At 41.4% G+C, this 16,830-nt stretch overlaps 1 protein-coding gene across 1 annotated transcript; it reads right to left on the bottom strand.

Annotated features, from left to right (window-relative positions):
- Nucleotides 1-264: 264 nt before the first annotated feature.
- LOC115591526 (uncharacterized) lies at nt 265-16,751 on the bottom strand. The gene is made up of 14 exons (XM_030433596.1): nt 16,611-16,751; nt 14,831-15,550; nt 13,538-14,236; nt 10,888-11,667; nt 10,609-10,782; nt 10,295-10,519; nt 9,155-9,175; nt 8,689-8,799; nt 6,535-6,573; nt 4,430-5,149; nt 3,005-3,703; nt 1,175-1,981; nt 882-1,031; nt 265-792 (listed from the first exon to the last, which is right to left on the bottom strand). Exons 1-14 carry the CDS (start codon nt 16,624-16,626, stop codon nt 614-616), a joined length of 5,340 nt encoding a protein of 1,779 aa, XP_030289456.1. The 5' UTR covers nt 16,627-16,751; the 3' UTR covers nt 265-613.
- Nucleotides 16,752-16,830: the final 79 nt, after the last annotated feature.

Genomic DNA, 16,830 nt, shown 5'->3' with positions numbered 1-16,830 from the left:
ATTATTAGGAAAATTCAGCTTTATTTACCGTAGATTCCATGTCATTTGACCCAGTGACTTCAAATCAATGCTGAATCGTATCACTACACAGGTCACATAGGACCGTGGACACTTTAAGCAATGGACATGCAGAGGTGATGGGATTAAACACCTGTCTTGCAGAAACATATCCACATATCATTTAGGAATTCTTAAAAGTCAGCACAGACTCCTGGAAGAAGTAAAGCCTCTCCACTCCACAGACTAAAAACACAGTAAGACAGATTTCTGATTGTCTTCCCTTCACCTTTAATTGCTTAAATTATCAGCATAACAGCAAAATTGTGTACAAATTGGTCAAGACTGAGAAACCTTTGCTATTGCAATCAGATTGAAAAATATCATAAAGACATATTGTGTAGTATGTGTATTGTTGTGAGGACAGTGATAAATAATTCACAGGAATAGAAAGGAATACTAGTAATAAAGGGTGTCCCCTCTAACTAAGGCGCCTAAAAAAAAAAACAAGACTATATCAACACTTTACATTGTAAATAACCTGAAACAACAACTTATTGTTATATGTCATTATTATTGTTATGCTCTATTAATTTAGACTCTTTTTTAAGTCGAGTCATTCACGAATATCAGCTTCTGTGTCCAAGTCTTGTGACAGCACAGATATGTATCCCGACGTCTGAGAATTGAGGGTCAGCTGGCTCTCCGCATTTCCTGCGAGCCGGAGTGAGGACAGCCATTTCAGAACATTATCAAGGAGGGTTGAGGACTGGTTCAATGGATTGTCTCCTTTAACTGTAAATAAAATAAAACACAGTTTGAATGTGGCGTTGAACACAGTGGTATTGCAAATGCTCAAAATTATGATACCACTTTTTACTTACAGTTTGGGACTAAGAGCTCCATGCTGTTCCCCAGATGATCTGTGGATCTCATGATGTCCTTGTTCAGCTTCTCAATATAAGGGCTGAATATTGCGTCTATGTTGTCCTCCTTCTCCTTTCCACCTTTCTTCTCCTGACCGATTCCCTTGGCTTTGATTTTGGTCGTGTCAGCAACAAACAATTTGTCATGAGAACAACAAATTAAAACTGGGTATGTACTGTACATCATAATGTACTGTACATCATAATGTAATAAAACAATTAAATCGACCACATCACAGCGTAATACTCACCCAGTGACTTGGGTTTAGTGCTCGCCATGTTTTCCTTGATATCAGCTTGCAGCTCGTAGAGTGTTTCCCTGAAGCCCGTTATCTGCTTGTAGAGTGTTTCCCTGAAGCCCGTCATCAGCTCCAGCTCTCTCCTCCTGTACTCCTCCTCAACTCGCTGCACATGTTTGAGCTGCCAATTCCTGAACTTCTCTTGGATTCTCTCGTGGATCTTGTTCATGTCGGGGCTGAAGAGCCGTCCGTTGTTCCCTGCCACCATTTCCTCTATCTTCTCAAACAGCTCGGTGACCTGAGTAAGATCATTTTTATCCATAAGGTTTATAACATGGTATCTGTTCTCACACTTGTCTACCAACCAGCGTAGCGCACTATGCTCCCTCTCAATGTGCTCCTCAATGGTTTCATCTGCTAGTTTGTCTCCGTATGTGAACAAAACCATGGTGTGTTTCCAGATGCTGGCATCAAAGAGGTTCATGTGTTCCTCCAGAGCGACCTGTTGAGCTTCTCTGAACCTCAGGTCCAAGGGCACAACCAGCAGCACAGCATGAACCCCTGATGGGCTCCCCGACAGACCTCGGACCATTTCTTTGTCTGTGTCTTGAGACCAGTGAGAGGAATTCTTCCACCAGCCCGGGGTGTCGATCACTGTGATCGATCTGCCAGCAACTTCCCCCTTCTCCTCCCGACAGTGCATATTCTCACAGGTGGGGAACACTCCTTTACGGAGGATGTTATTTCCTGTTGCACTCTTTCCAGATGTCCTCTGACCGAGCATCGCTATTCTCAGCTCCTGTAATCTATTGCTGGAACCTGACAAGAAAACAACATACATCTTAGAGTGAGAGACCAGGTGACAACCTGTGGACACAATACTAATGACCAGTGGGGTGATTTAATACCTCTATACTATTATAGTTTATAGTTGTGTTTACATAATATCAAAAGCAGCTACATAAACTGGGGGCGGCTGTAGCTCAGCGGGTAGAGCCGGCCGACTAGTGATCGCAAGGTTGCTGGTTTGAATCCCGGCTCCCCTGGGGCGGAACTGAGCTACATGTCTAAGTATCATTGAGCAAGATACTGAACCCCAAAACTGCTCCTGATGTGCAAATGGCAACTTGCGTGGCAGCCTCTGCCATCAGTAAGGAGCCTGCGACTCGTAGATAATGAGATCAGATGAGCTACATAAACTGTATGTCAAATTTTAGTTGGTTTAAAATTTATATGTGTATGTAAATTCAGTCAGGACTGTGTTAACACTGTTTGTACATGCGCAAATTCATCCAATCAATTTGTCTGAATAATGACTAAAGAAGAAGGACAACAAATCACTAGACATGATACAGACATGATAATAATGAACTTAATCCCTTGTTTGAATCTTAGGCAGGAAAGGCGGACTACTTTACAGAGAGGAAAACACATCAGTATACTATATATTGCTGAAAAATATGCTGGCAAGCAAAAATAGAGTTGAGAGTTGTTGAGAGATTTTCAACTAGAACTGCCTGGAGCGGCCGCACAAAAATGGTGGAGCACTCCTTTTCTCTGGGCGGCAGACTGCTGCCCCAGTTACTCGCTCGTCATTAGAAACAATTCAAGAAAGTTGCAAGCGCTCAGGAAAAACGCAATGTGGACCCGGGCCCTTTTGCACTAGGTAACGCCCATCAAACATGGCTGACAGTAAGTGAACATTATGAGCTTTACAGTAACTGCACTGCTGTTGTAAATGTAATTTTCTTCCCCCCTGGTATCTATTGTCTCCCAGACTGTGGATCTAGCTCTGACAATGCAAGACTGTTGTGACAATAATGCTAGATGACTGAACCATACCGCTGAGGACTCTTCTTCTGGCCTTGACTTGACTTTCCCTCAGTGTTGCTCTTTCTTCCACTTGTCGTCTTTTCTCTTGAATGGTCAGAAATATCTCCTCATCCGGGGCAAAATGCTCCCAACCATTTCCAGCCACAGTCTCAGTGATCTTCTCCAGCAGCTCTTTGACTTGAGTACCATCATCAGCATTCTTGTTGTCGATGACATGGTATCTGTTTCCACATCGTTCGACCAGGGACTGCATGGCCTCTCCCTCTCCTTCGATGTACTGCTCTATGGTGTTTGAGCCCAGCCAGTCTCCCCTGGTGAAGACTACGATGGTGCGTCTCCACACTTCTTCTCCGAGAAGCTCCATGTGTGTCGTCACTGCATCCAAGTGATCGGCATTGAAAGATGCATCTGCATCTATAACCAGCAGGAAGACGTGAGTTCCAGGGGGGCACAGAAACATGCTGAGCTTCACTTCCTCTATGATCGCTTCAGTAGTGTCGTACACAAGGAAGCTTTTCCACCAACCTGGTGTGTCAACAACAGTCACTTCAGTTTTACCCACAAAACCCTGCCGGGCCACGGAATGTGCCGTTCTCCTCCCGTCTTCTGTCTCTTTGATTCCCAAGATGGTGTTCCCCACTGAGGTTTTCCCAACGCCCCGGCTTCCCAGGACAACTATTTTGAGTTTTTGGAGAGTTTCCGTCGACTCTGTTGACAAACAAATTTTCATTAGTCAGATTGAAGTTACCAAACTACCTGTGAGCCTGGCCTAATTATTGATATTTGGTTTGACAACTGAAAGATGTATAAGTATATTCTATCAATACAGTGATCATATTAGAAAGAGCAAATACAATTTGGAAAAAATGAAAACATATCTTAACACAAAAGAAGGTCTCATAAGATTTGATATCAGTGTTACAAAAGAGAAAATAAATGTTTTTAAAATGTAAATACGATTTTAAAAATGCTTAGTTCAGAGTTAGATATTAGTTAACACATGAATGCAAACAGATCATTATCAAATTTAGAAAATCGAAAAGTAAATTGGTCATGAAAATGCCAGTTGAACAGGTAACCCATCTGTTGATTTTATCTCATTGGTAACTGGGAAAGTAATTTAATTCCTTTATAAATAAATATTTGCCTTAGCATTTTATTGGTTGAATCTTATGGTTTTGTTTTCACTTATTAAATCTTAGATAAAACGTTTCTTTTTCCAATTAAATGTCATTCAATAGAAATAGAATATATTTTATCTACATATAACACAATATCTATATTGTGTCATATATACAATATATACACACAACATAGAATAGAATATGTGCTTTCAGTAGTGTTTAATCTCCTTAGACTAAAATCATTGTGTTTTTGTGAGCTTCCAATTAGCTTTTTTTAAGTGCATCATGTTGGACCTACTGGGACATTCACCTTTAACGACTGTTTTCATTTGTTGTCTTTGTTCTTCGGCCCTCCGTCGTCTCTTTTCAGCCTTTTCGGCCACTTCTCGCTGCTTCGTTTCAATGATGTTGAGCGTCTGTTCGTCTACCTCGTAGTAGCTGCCTTTGTTATGCCACATCATCTCATCGATCTTCTCCAGCAGCTGCGTCACCTGAGATGAGTCACTCTTCTCCTTATTGTTAAACACATGGTACCTGTGCCTGCATTTATCTATCAACCACTTGAGTGCGTCTCCCTCACTCTCAATGTGCTGCTCTATCGTCTTCTTCCCGAGGACTTCCCCACAGGTGAACAGCACCATGGTGTATCTCCAGGCCTGCTCCCTTAGCAACCTCATGTGCTGCTCCACAATCCTCCTCTGCTCCCTAGAGAAAGCACAGTCTATGGGAATGACAAGGAGGAAAACGTTTGGTCCGGGTGGACACTTTGACGCATTGAGTTTAAAGCTTTGCTTGTCCCTCTCTGGGATCTCAGTGAGGGAGAGGGAGCTTTTCCATCCTGGAGCATCGACCACAGTGAGCCTCCTGCCCTCCACCTCCTTATGTCTCGCTTCAGACTGAGCCGTTCGGGTTCGGCCACACTCAAACCTGCCCTCTCCCAGGATGGTGTTGCCACAGGAGCTCTTGCCAGCCCATCTCCCACCAATAAGGACGAGTCTGATCTCTGATGGGCTGATGCTGTCTTTCTCTCCTGGAAGACAAAAGAAAACATGAATGTTTCACTTTCTGGATCCGATATGAAGGAATAGAGAGTGACAGTTTTACCAAAATGTCATCTTTTCATTAACATCAGTCAGCTTCATTTGCTTGATGATGATGTGTTTTATCATCGAATTGGCAGAGAAACTCTTATAGAAGGGAAGTCAGCACATTTCCAGATACGGAGGAGGAGAATGAGGTTATCAAGATTTTCCCGCTGGGTGTGTGCTGCTTCAGATGACTGACAGTAGAGTAATGCTCTGGTAAACTTGTGCTTGTGTTGTTCCTCCAGGTTTTTATGGCAAAGTTAGTTTTGACTTTTTTAATACCTTTCATTTGAGAGACAGTGTCTGAGCAATAACACACCTGTGAGACAAAAACCGAATGACCCTGAAATAAAACAAATCATTTGGAGGTGGGGTTAAAAAAAGCTACTGTACACGGAAGAAAAGATTAACAGAATCATTTAAGAATGACTCATCACCTCCCGTCTTAACTTGAACAGTACGTTTGACAAAAAATGAATTGTGGGGCTAATGAAAATTTAAATACTTAATAAACAAATGCTTCATGTCCTAAAATGTTGTTTTTGGTTCATGCTTTTTTTACTTTGTAGTTGATTTAACTTCTATGTTTGGAGACTGTGCTTTATCTATTATTTAGTTGATAGGGACAGAGTCAATATACATGCAAACTCAAACAGCTGTCTGACCAAGTATCACATTGTTTATAGCAGAATGCTAATTTGCTTCCCCCGTCCTTAAAGGGGCTTTTATGAAAATAGAACATTTTGGGGATTTGTGACGGAGCTCACTGTAACTCGATCAAGCTGATTTCACCTCAAAATAGATCTGCATGTAACACCATTTTTAAAAAAAAAAAACACATCAAGTTCTTGTTACTTATACGGTTCTTAAGCATTGCATCTTGAAGCAGATTAAATTATGTACGTCTTTTTTATATTTTTACTATGAAATTAAATTTTTTCACAAGATATAGAGATGCACAGGTAAGAGAAAACTAAAAACAACAACCAAGAAAAGAGATCAATGGATATTACAAAATGTGACAGAACAGAACAAAATGTGACCAAATTCAAGTCAGGTGGAAAACAGTGGCCAGAGACCAGAGAGGTCAAGGTACAGAAGAATAAAACACAACATAGTATAATTCAGGCTGATACACTTAGCATCCATGGTGACAGCTCTCTCTCTGAATATATTAAATAAGGGGTCCCCCAGTCTTAAGAAACTTAAAGTTGGCATCAGAGAGAATAAACCAGATTTCTTCAAGGTAGAAACAAGAAACTATTTTTTAAAGCAATGAGGAAATTTCCACCTTATCTATTTATCTTCATAACTTGCTGGATTTACTCACCGAGATCACGTTCCATTTTTTTCTGGTCCTCTTTCTTTTCTCAGCAGATAAACGACCAATTGGCTCTTAAGAGGTCAGCAACTGAGGTCTATCCTCAGGTAAAAAAAGTGAAAGTTTAAGCAGATTGTAAAGGCAGTCTGCACAGCAGTGACTTGTTTGCTACTGGTCAAAAAAGCACAGTACATGTGAGACGTTCCGTTCCCATGACTACTAATAGATCCGGCATAACTGGTTTTTGGCTGGCTTGGTTCAACATGATCTCCCTGCAAACACGCACTGAGGAAAAGATAAAGATAAGATTCTGTGATTGAGCAAGGTGCTGATCTGAAAACGAGTTCAAGCTCATATGTCAACTCTACACACTGTTCCTTAAGTGAGTTCATTTTCTATAAGACCGAACTCTGAACGACTGTCTTTAGTCATCTTTTTACTACAATGTTTCCCGTCTGTTTTTTTGATGACCTTGTTGAGTTACTGTCTCTTATCCGCGCTGACATTGACTGTGTGTTAATTGTTGGTGACTTTAACATCCATGTTCGACAAACAGGATAGAGGGACCAAAGAACTGTGTTGTGTCCTTGATAGCTTTGGGCTCATCCAGCATGTGACGCAGCCCACACATAACAGGGGACCGCATCCAAGACTTGGTTGTCTCCAAGGGACTGAACATACGCAAATGTCCAAACTGAGATGGTCACAAAGCGCTACGTCACTGAAAGCACCACTGACATATTCATTGAGGCTTTCTCTTCCGCGCCTCCCCTCACCAGGTTCTCTGTCAATGACCTTGTACATCATTTCAGTTCTAAAATTGAAAATGTTATTGATGCCATGGCACCCACTAAAGTGAAGGTGGTCTCTGGTAAGAAAGAATCTCCTTGGAGGAATACCACGCTGGTCAAAATGGAAAAAAAAGCGATGTCGAAAAGCAAAGCGCAGGTGGCAACTAACAAATCTCCAGGTTGATTCTGAAATTGATAACTGATTTGACCTTTTCAGTTTAGAACCAAAAAGTAAAGGCAGGCCTTCTCGGACATTATCACCAAATACAATAACAATGCACGTGCCCTGTTTGCAACTGTCGACAGGCTAACGAACCCTCCTGTGCCAGCAGCCTCTGAACATCCGTCTACCGGGCCTGTAATGAATTTGCATCCTTCTTAAATGACAAAATTTTGAAAATTAGAGGAGCGGTCAGTGCCAACGTATCAGGTACAAGAGATGTGTTCTCCATGTGTCCACCTAAAACCAACTCTAATACCATGACACAATTTGGTCCAATCAATAACAAGAACCTGCAAGAGATAATATGACGTCTCTTCTCTCAGGTGTCTTCCCCCATGAAAACTGCAGTTATTAAACCACTCCTGAAGAAGAACAATCTAGACCAGTGGTTCCCAACCTGGGGTCCAGGCCCCGCTAGGGGGGTGCCAGAGATCGCAGGAGGTACGCACAGCTTTGTCTGCTCTGAGGTTGTGAGGTTACCAAAATTACATTTGTGCACATTAAATTTCTTAAATCCCAATAACACACCCAACTGGACAATCAAAACTCTGTATAATCCAAATTGAAACATATTTTTGGACCACATTTAAATTCATTAAGCTATTTATCACCAACACTCCTATGAGGTAGGCCTATTCTGGTCAAAAATTAAACTGTGTGTGTGTGTGTGTGTGTGTGTGTGTGTGTGTGTGAGTGAGTGATACACTTGATGGCACAAAAAGGAAGAAATGTATATATATACATTGTAAAACATGGCAAATAAGAGCAAAAACCTACAAAAGTTTGTAATTAATCACTTTATTCTTTTAGTGCATGCAGGTTGGGGTCTTGGACACAGGCAAAGGGAAGGCTTCAAGGAAAATATGTTGGGAACCACTGATCTAGACTATTCAGTAATAAATAATTGCTTTTCATTGAAGCAGTTTTAAGGCTCTGGACTGTTTTTGTCTCTTTTAAACCTGTTCTATTTCAGCATACTTTCTTATGTCTTAACTATGTCTTAATTTAACTTGTTTTAATGTTTTGTTTCTTGGAGGAATTAATTTTTTTTTTTTTTTAAATACAAGTTTTGTTTCTTTTAATGTAATTTTTATGCCCCTGTGAGGCACTTTGCCTTGTGTCTGAACTGTGATATACAAATACGCTTGCCTTGCCCTCCGCCTCTTGAAAATGACGTCACGGTCAGGCTGCCTTCATGGCCGCGGTGTTCTGCAGCCCTCTGATGGAGGAAACCGCCAACAGCAGCGCAGAGAAGCTGAACTGAGAGACAAGGCAGAGATTTAAAGTACACTACACGGACACAAAGTGACACAAAGTCTGCTGCAGCGGCAAAATCAACGAAAATGTGAGATGTAGACGGTAAGAAATGCTATTTTATTGTCCGTGAAACAAAACAAAAGCCATGTTCGTTATTCATTTTCAAATTAGTTTATACAGCTTTTACTTCTGTGTTCGTCATATCTTGTCACTTTACACTGCGCTGAAAAGTGAAATGGTAGATTAGTGAAGTTAGTTTTAAGGTTGGATATAAGACAGACTTTCACTCCGGAGACACCCAGCGGCGCCTCGTACTCAGGTTCACCCGGTGTTGGCAGCAGGAGGACGGTTAGCTCACCTTCCAGACCCTCGCGCTGCGCTGGAGGCAGATTTAGAGAATGAATCAATGAATTACAATATTGTTTTTTTTTTTTTATTACAGAAAAACTATGTTTCGTCATACTGACTTGATGTAAGTGAAACATTATGAATGATAAATGAGAAATAATACTAAACTGATTTCATGTAGCACACTTATTTTGACTGCGAATGTGTTTATGTATTTATTATGACATGTATTTTTTTTTTCAATAGCCTCCATGTTATGTGACGCTGTGACTCCAAATCAATGCCGAATTGTATAACTGCACAAGCTACATGAGACACACCTCGTTTAATTTGATTTCACTGCTTCTTGTTTTTTATATACATTTTTATTAGGAAAATTCAGCATTTCTTTTCGATAGCTTCCATGTCATGTGACCCAGTGACTCCAAACCAATGCCAAATGATATAACTAAATGGGACAAATAAGACACATCTGTTTTTATTACATTTTACTGCTTCTCTTTTAATGTGACTATTTCTTATGAAAAAGTTCAGCTTTTATTTTCAATTGTTTTCATGTCATGTGACCCAGTGACTCCAAATCAATGCTGAATAGTATTACTGCGCAGGCCACATAGGACCAAAGACAATTTATCTAATGAACATGCAGAGGTGATGGGTTTAAACACCTGTCTTGCTGTAAGTTAATAAACTAACATATCCATGTATCATCTAGGAATTCTCAGCACAGATTCCTGAAAGGAGTAAAGCCTCTCCACTCCACAGAATAAAAACACAGTGAGACAATTTCCTGATTGCCTTCCCTTCACCTTTAATTGCTTAAAATTATCATTATAACAGCAAAATTGTGTACAAATTGGTTGAGATTAAGACATCTTTGCTATTGCTATCAGATAGAGAAATATATTGTGTAGTGTATGTATTGTTGTGAGGATAGGGATAAATAATTCAAATGAATAGAAAGGGAATACTAATAATATAGGGTATAATGAATTGTCCCCTCTAACTACAGACCCTTAAATAACCCCAGAACTATAGCAACACTTTACATAGTGAAACATCTTAAATAACAGGATTATCCTCCACATATTGTTATATGTCATTATTATTATGCTCTATTCATTTTTAGCCTTTTTTACATCGAGTCATTCAAGAATATCAGCTTCTGTGTCCAAGTCTAAGTCGTCTTCTGGTGGCATAGATCTGTATCCCGACGTCTCAGAGAAGTTGAGGGTCAGCTCGCTCTCTGCATTTCTTGCGATCTGAAGAGAGGACAGCCATCTTAGAACATTATCAAAGGGGGCTGAGGACTTCAATGGCGGCCCCCTATCTGACTGAGAGTTGGTGATAGATGGCGCAGGATTGTTTCCCTTCACTGTAAATGAAACAAAACACAGTTTGAATGTGGCGTTGAACACATTGCTATTGCGAATGCTCAAAATTATGTTGCCATTTATTACTTACAGTCTGGGACTAAGAGCTCCATGCTGCTCCTAAGATGATCTGTGGAACTCATGATGTCCTTGTCCAGCTTCTCAATATGGTGGCTGAGTACTGCTTCTATGTCGTCCTCCTTCTCCCTTCCACCTTTCTTCCTCTGACCGATACCCTTGGCTATGATTTTGGTCATGTCAGCAACTAACAATTGGTCATGAGATCAACACATTAAAACAACTGAGTATTTACTGTACATCATAATGGAATAATACAATTAAATTGCCCACAACACTGCGTAATACTCACTCGGTGACTTGGGTTTAGTGCTTGTTGCATTTTCATGGACAACAGTTTGCAGCTTGTAGAGTGTTTCCCTGAAGCCCGTCATCAGCTCCAGCTCTCTCCTCCTGTACTCCTCCTCCACTCGCTGCTTCAGCACATGTTTGAGCTGCCAATTCCTGAACTTCTCTTGGATTCTCTCGTGGATCTTGTTTGCCTCAGGGCTGAAGAGCCGTCCATTGTTCCCTGCCACCATTTCCTCTATCTTCTCAAACAACTCGGTGACCTGAGTAAGATCATTTTTATCCATAAGGTTTATAACATGGTATCTGTTCTCACACTTGTCCACCAACCAACGTAGCGCGCTGTGCTCCCTCTCAATGTGCTCCTCAATGGATTCATCTGCTATTCTGTTTACGTATGTGAACAAAACCATGGTGTGTTTCCAGACACTGGCATCAAAGAGGTTCATGTGTTCCTCCAGGGCGACCTGTTGAGCTTCTCTGAACCTCAGGTCCAAGGGCACTACCAGCAGCACAGCATGAACCCCTGATGGGCTCCCCAACAGACCTCGGGCTATTTCTTTGTCTGTCTCTTGAGACCAATGAGAGGAATTCTTCCACCAGCCCGGGGTGTCGATCACTGTGATCGATCTGCCTGCAACTTCCCCCTTCTCCTCCCGACAGTGCATACTCTCACAGGTGGGGAACACTTCTTCGCGGAGGATATTATTTCCTGATGCACTCTTTCCAGATGTCCTCTGACCGAGCATGGCTATCCTCAGCTCCTGTAATCTATTGCTGGAACCTGACAAGAATAAAACAGTCATTGTCCAGTGAGAGGCGAGGTGACAACCTGTGGACACAATACTAATGACCAGTGGGGTGATTTCATACCTCTATAGTATTATAGTTGTGTTTATAGAATATCAAAAGCAGATACATAAACTGATGCAGTAGCTGTGCATGTCAACTTTTAGTTGGTTTTCAAGGTAACATATACAACAATGTGTATGTATATTTAAGTCAGGGTGATGATTGCTTCAAGATTGGGTCAATGCTGTTTGTTCATGTGCAAATTCATCCAATCAAACTGTTTGAATAAAGCCTAAAGAAGACAGGCAACAAATCACCAGACATGATAATACCAGGGTTTCCCCCAGTGTATTATAAGCTTGTCGGGATGCTAGGCATTAATTTCCCACCGCCAGGCTAAGCATTGTTTTAAATTGGTTTGTGTTCATCGGTAACAAAGTTGAAAGCGCAATGGCGACATCCTCTAGTCAACACGTGAACACATAGCGGGACTGAGGTCAGGTGTCTTTTTTTCATCACCGAACACCCCACAAACCATTGCTACTGTCACTACAAGCAAACTACGCTGCTTGCGAACATAACGAGATGTCCCAAAGAAAAGGCAAAAAAGACGAAGTGACAGCAGCACGACATTGGCTGAGCCACGGGTCGATGAGGCAGCTCGTCGTCTGCTGCAGTGGCAGAGCAGGCTTCTCCGTGCTGCAATGGAAACAGAACCAGCGGCTTTAGTGAAAATTAGTTGGTGGATCAGAAATTCAGTGGGTGGCTGTACCTGACCAATTATAATAAGTTTTATTGGTTTTGTCCTACATGAAAATATTAATAAAATTAAGCGCGCTGTTTTAAATTGGACAATGTTCTGCCTATAGCAGCCACTGCCCGCGGGGCTTTTATTGAAGCTCCTTGCGCTACTAATAGGCAAGATGGGCTAAACACTCATGTTGGGTCTCTCCACCATCACACCAGGATCAATATGGCAGCAAGCAGAATGCCACATTGTTTCAAATGTAAATATATGTCACTGATTATAATGTAATATTTATTATGAAATATCTAATAGTTTGCTTGCCCTGTTTTCATGTTGTAGACTTGTCAATTGCTGCAGTATTCGAGCCAGTGATTAATATGGAGCATGAAGCCATAATTGGTGGATTTAAATGCCTTTACTTGCTCCTAAAACACAAAATTGCCCACCATACAAATCAACATTTAACATTGATTTAATGCAAGGCAGTAAGGAGCCACTCTAAGTTCTACTACGTCATCAGTCTGTTACCTGTAGGGCACTGCTGTCAGTGAGTTGCTGGCCTGTGTCAGGCCGGTGTCACAAAAAAAAAACATGCTTCACTGCTGCTGGGCCACCCTTCCAACCTACCACCAGGTTTAGCAAGTTTTCTGGGGGAAACCCTGTAATACTGAACTTAATCCCTTGTTTGAATATCGGGTAGGAAAGGTGGACTCCTTAACAGTGCGACAAAAACAGATTATATTACTGCATATTGCTGAGAAATATGCTGTGTGTTGAGAGATTTTCAACTAGAACTGTTTAGAGCGGCCACACAAAAATGGTGGAGCACTCCTTTTCTCTGTAGCTGGCAGATACTCACTCCTCAATAGAAACAATTTAGAAAAGTCGCAAGCGCTCAGGAAAAAAATGCAATGTGGACACGCGCCCTTTAGCACTAGGTAATGCCCATCAAACATGGCTGACAGTAAGTGAACATTATGAGCTTCGCAGTAACTTCACTGCTGTTGTAACTGTAATTTTCTTCCCCCATGGTATCTATTGTCTCCCAGACTGTGGAACTAGCTCTGACAATGCAAGACTTTTGTGACAATAATGCTAGATGACTTAACCATACCGCTGAGGACTCTTCTTCTGGCCTTGACTTGACTTTCCCTCAGTGTTGCTCTTTCTTCCACTTGTCGTCTTTTCTCTTGAATGGTCAGAAATATCTCCTCATCCGGGGCAAAATGGTCCCAACCATTTCCAGCCACAGTCTCAGTGATTTTTTCCAGCAGCTCTGTGACTTGAGTACCATCATCTGCATTCTTGTTGTCGATGACATGGTATCTGTTTCCACATTGTTCGACCAGGGACTGCATGGCCTGTCCCTCTCCTTCGATGTACTGCTCTATGGTGTTTGAGCCCAGCCAGTCTCCCCTGGTGAAGACTACGATGGTGCGTCTCCACACTTCTTCTCCGAGAAGCTCCATGTGTGTTGTCACTGCATTCCAGTGATTGGCATTAAAAGATGCATCTGCATCTATAACCAGCAGGAAGACGTGAGGCCCAGGGGGGCACAGAAACATGCTGAGCTTCACCTCCTCTATGATCGCTTCAGTAGTGTCGTACACAAGGAAGCTTTTCCACCAACCTGGTGTGTCAACAACAGTCACTTCAGTTTTACCCACAAAACCCTGCCGGGCCACGGAATGTGCCGTTCTCCTCCCGTCTTCTGTCTCTTTGATTCCCAAGATGGTGTTCCCCACTGAGGTTTTCCCAACGCCCCGGCTTCCCAAGACAATAATTTGTAGTTTTTGGATGGTTTCCGTCGACTCTGTTGACAAACATAACTTCGTTAGTCAGATTGAAGTTACCAAACTACCTGTGAGCCTGACCTATTTATTGTATTGATATCAGTGTTACAAAAGAGAAATTAAATGTTTTTTAAAATGTACATAAGATTTTAAAAGTTCTTCTTTCAGAGTTAGATATTAGTTAACTCATGAGTGCAAATAGATCATCATCAAATTACAAAATAGAAAAGTAAACTGGTCATAAAAGTGCCATTTGAACAGGCAACCAATCTGTTGATTTTTATATTATTGGTAACTGGGAAAGTTCTTTAATTCCTTCATAAATAATTATTTGCCTTTTATTTCTATTGGTTTAATCTTACGTTTTTATTTTTACTTATTAGATCTTTTCTTTTTCCAATTAAATTTCACTCAATAGAAATATAATATATTTTATCTATATATAACACAATATCTATATTGTGTCATATATATACGATATATACACGCAACATAGAATAGAATATATGCTTTCAGTAGTGTTTAATCACCTGAAACTAAAATCATTGTGTTTTTGTGAGCTTCCAATTTGCCTTTTTTTAAGTGCATCATGTTGGACCTACTGGGACATTCACCTTTAACGACTGTTTTCATTTGTTGTCTTTGTTCCTCGGCCCTCCGTCGTCTCTTTTCAGCCTTTTCGGCCACTTCTTGCTGCTTTGTTTCAATGATGTTGAGCGTCTGTTCGTCTACCTCGTAGTAGCTGCCTTTGTTATGCCGCACCATCTCATTGATCTTCTCCAGCAGCTGCGTCACCTGAGATGAGTCACTCTTCTCCATGTTGTTAAACACATGGTACCTGTGCCTGCATTTATCTATCAACCACTTGAGTGCGTCTCCCTCATTCTCAATGTGCTGCTCTATCGTCTTCTTCCCGAGGACGTCCCCACAGGTGAACAGCACCATGGTGTATCTCCAGGCCTGCTTCCCCAGGAGCCTCATGTGCTGCTTCACAGTCCACCTCTGCTCGTCAGAGAAAGCACAGTCTATGGGAATGACAAGGAGGAAAACATTTGGTCCGGGTGGACACTTTGACGCATTGAGTTTAAAGCTTTGCTTGTCCCTCTCTGGGATCTCAGTAAGGGAGAGGGAGCATTTCCATCCTGGAGCATCGACCACAATGAGCCTCCGGCCCTCCACCTCTGTATGTCTCGCTTCAGACTGAGCCGTTCGGGTTCGGCCACACTCAAACCTGCCCTCTCCCAGGATGGTGTTGCCACAGGAGCTCTTGCCAGCCCATTTCCCACCAATAAGGACGAGTCTGATCTCCAATGGGCTGATGCTGTCTTTCTCTCCTGGAAGACAAAAGAAAACATGACTGTCTCACTTTCTGGATCCGTTATGAAGGAATAGAGAGTGACAGTTTTCCCAAAATGTCCCCTTTCATTAACCTCAATCAGCTTCATTGGCTTGATGATGATGTGTTTTGTCATCAAATTGGCAGAGAAACTCTTATAAAAAAGGAAGTCGGCACATTTCCAGATATGGAGGAGGAGAACGAGGTTATCAAGATTTTCCCACTGGGTGTGTGCTGCTTCAGATGACTGACAGAAGAGTAATGCTCTGGTAAACTTGTGCTTGTGTTGTTCCTCTGGGATTTTATGACAAAGTTAGTTTTGACTTTTTTAATACCTTTCATTTGAGAGACAGTGTCAAAGCAATGATTCACTTCAGTGATTCACTTCTATGTTTGGAGACTGTGCTTTATCTATTATTTATTTGATAGGGACAGAGTAAATATACATGCAAACTCAAACAGCTGTCTGGGATTTGACTTTGGGATTTGTGACAGAGCTCACTGTAACTCAATCAAGCTGATTTCACCTCAAAATAGATCTGCATGTAACACAATTTTTTTTTAAAACACATCAAGTTCTTGTCACTTATATGGTTCTTAAGTATTGCATCTCGAAGCACATTAAATTGCGCACATCTCTTTTTTATATTTTACTTGTGAAATTAAATTTTTTCGCAAGATATAGAGATGCACAGGGAAGAGAAAACTAAAAACAACAACCAGGGAAAGAGATCAGTGGATATTACAAAGTGTGACAGAACAAAATGTGACCAAAATCAAGTCAGGTGGAAAACAGTGGCCAGAGACCAGACAGGCCAAGGTACAGAAGAATAAAACACAACATAGTATAATTCAGTCTGATACATTTAGTGTCCATGGTGACAGCTCTCCTTCTGAATATGTTCAATAAGGGGTCCCCCAGTCTTAAGAATCTTAAAGTTGGCATCAGGGTGAGTACACCAGATTTCTTCAAGGTAGAAACAAGAAACCATTTAAAGCAAGGAGGAAATTTCCACTTTATCTATTTATCTTCAAAATAACATGCTGGATTTACTCACCGAGATCATGTTCCATTTTTTCTGGTCCTTTTCCTTTTCTTAGCAGATTAACGACCAATTGAACCCCCCAAGTGGCTCTGCAGAGGTCAGCGACTGAGGTCTATCCTCTGGCAAAAAAAGTGAAAGTTTAAGCAGATTGTAAAGGCAGTCTGCACAGCAGTGACTTGTTTGCTACTGGGCAACAAAACACAGTACCTGTGAAACATTCCCATGACTACTA

This window comes from Sparus aurata, chromosome 11 (genome assembly GCF_900880675.1).
Source record: "Sparus aurata chromosome 11, fSpaAur1.1, whole genome shotgun sequence".
NCBI lineage: Eukaryota > Metazoa > Chordata > Actinopteri > Spariformes > Sparidae > Sparus > Sparus aurata.
The sequence above is the reverse complement of the archived record's forward strand: the minus strand, read 5'-3'. Positions and strand labels throughout refer to the sequence as shown.

Excerpts from the sequence above, each read along its gene's own strand:
- LOC115591526 (XM_030433596.1), bottom strand. Across the intron at positions 10,520-10,608 it reads GGAGCTCTTAGTCCCAGACT|TGAAGGGAAACAATCCTGCG; the intron begins GTAAGTAATAAA and ends TTTCATTTACAG. Across the intron at positions 8,800-9,154 it reads GCAGCGCGAGGGTCTGGAAG|TTCAGCTTCTCTGCGCTGCT; the intron begins GTGAGCTAACCG and ends CTTGTCTCTCAG.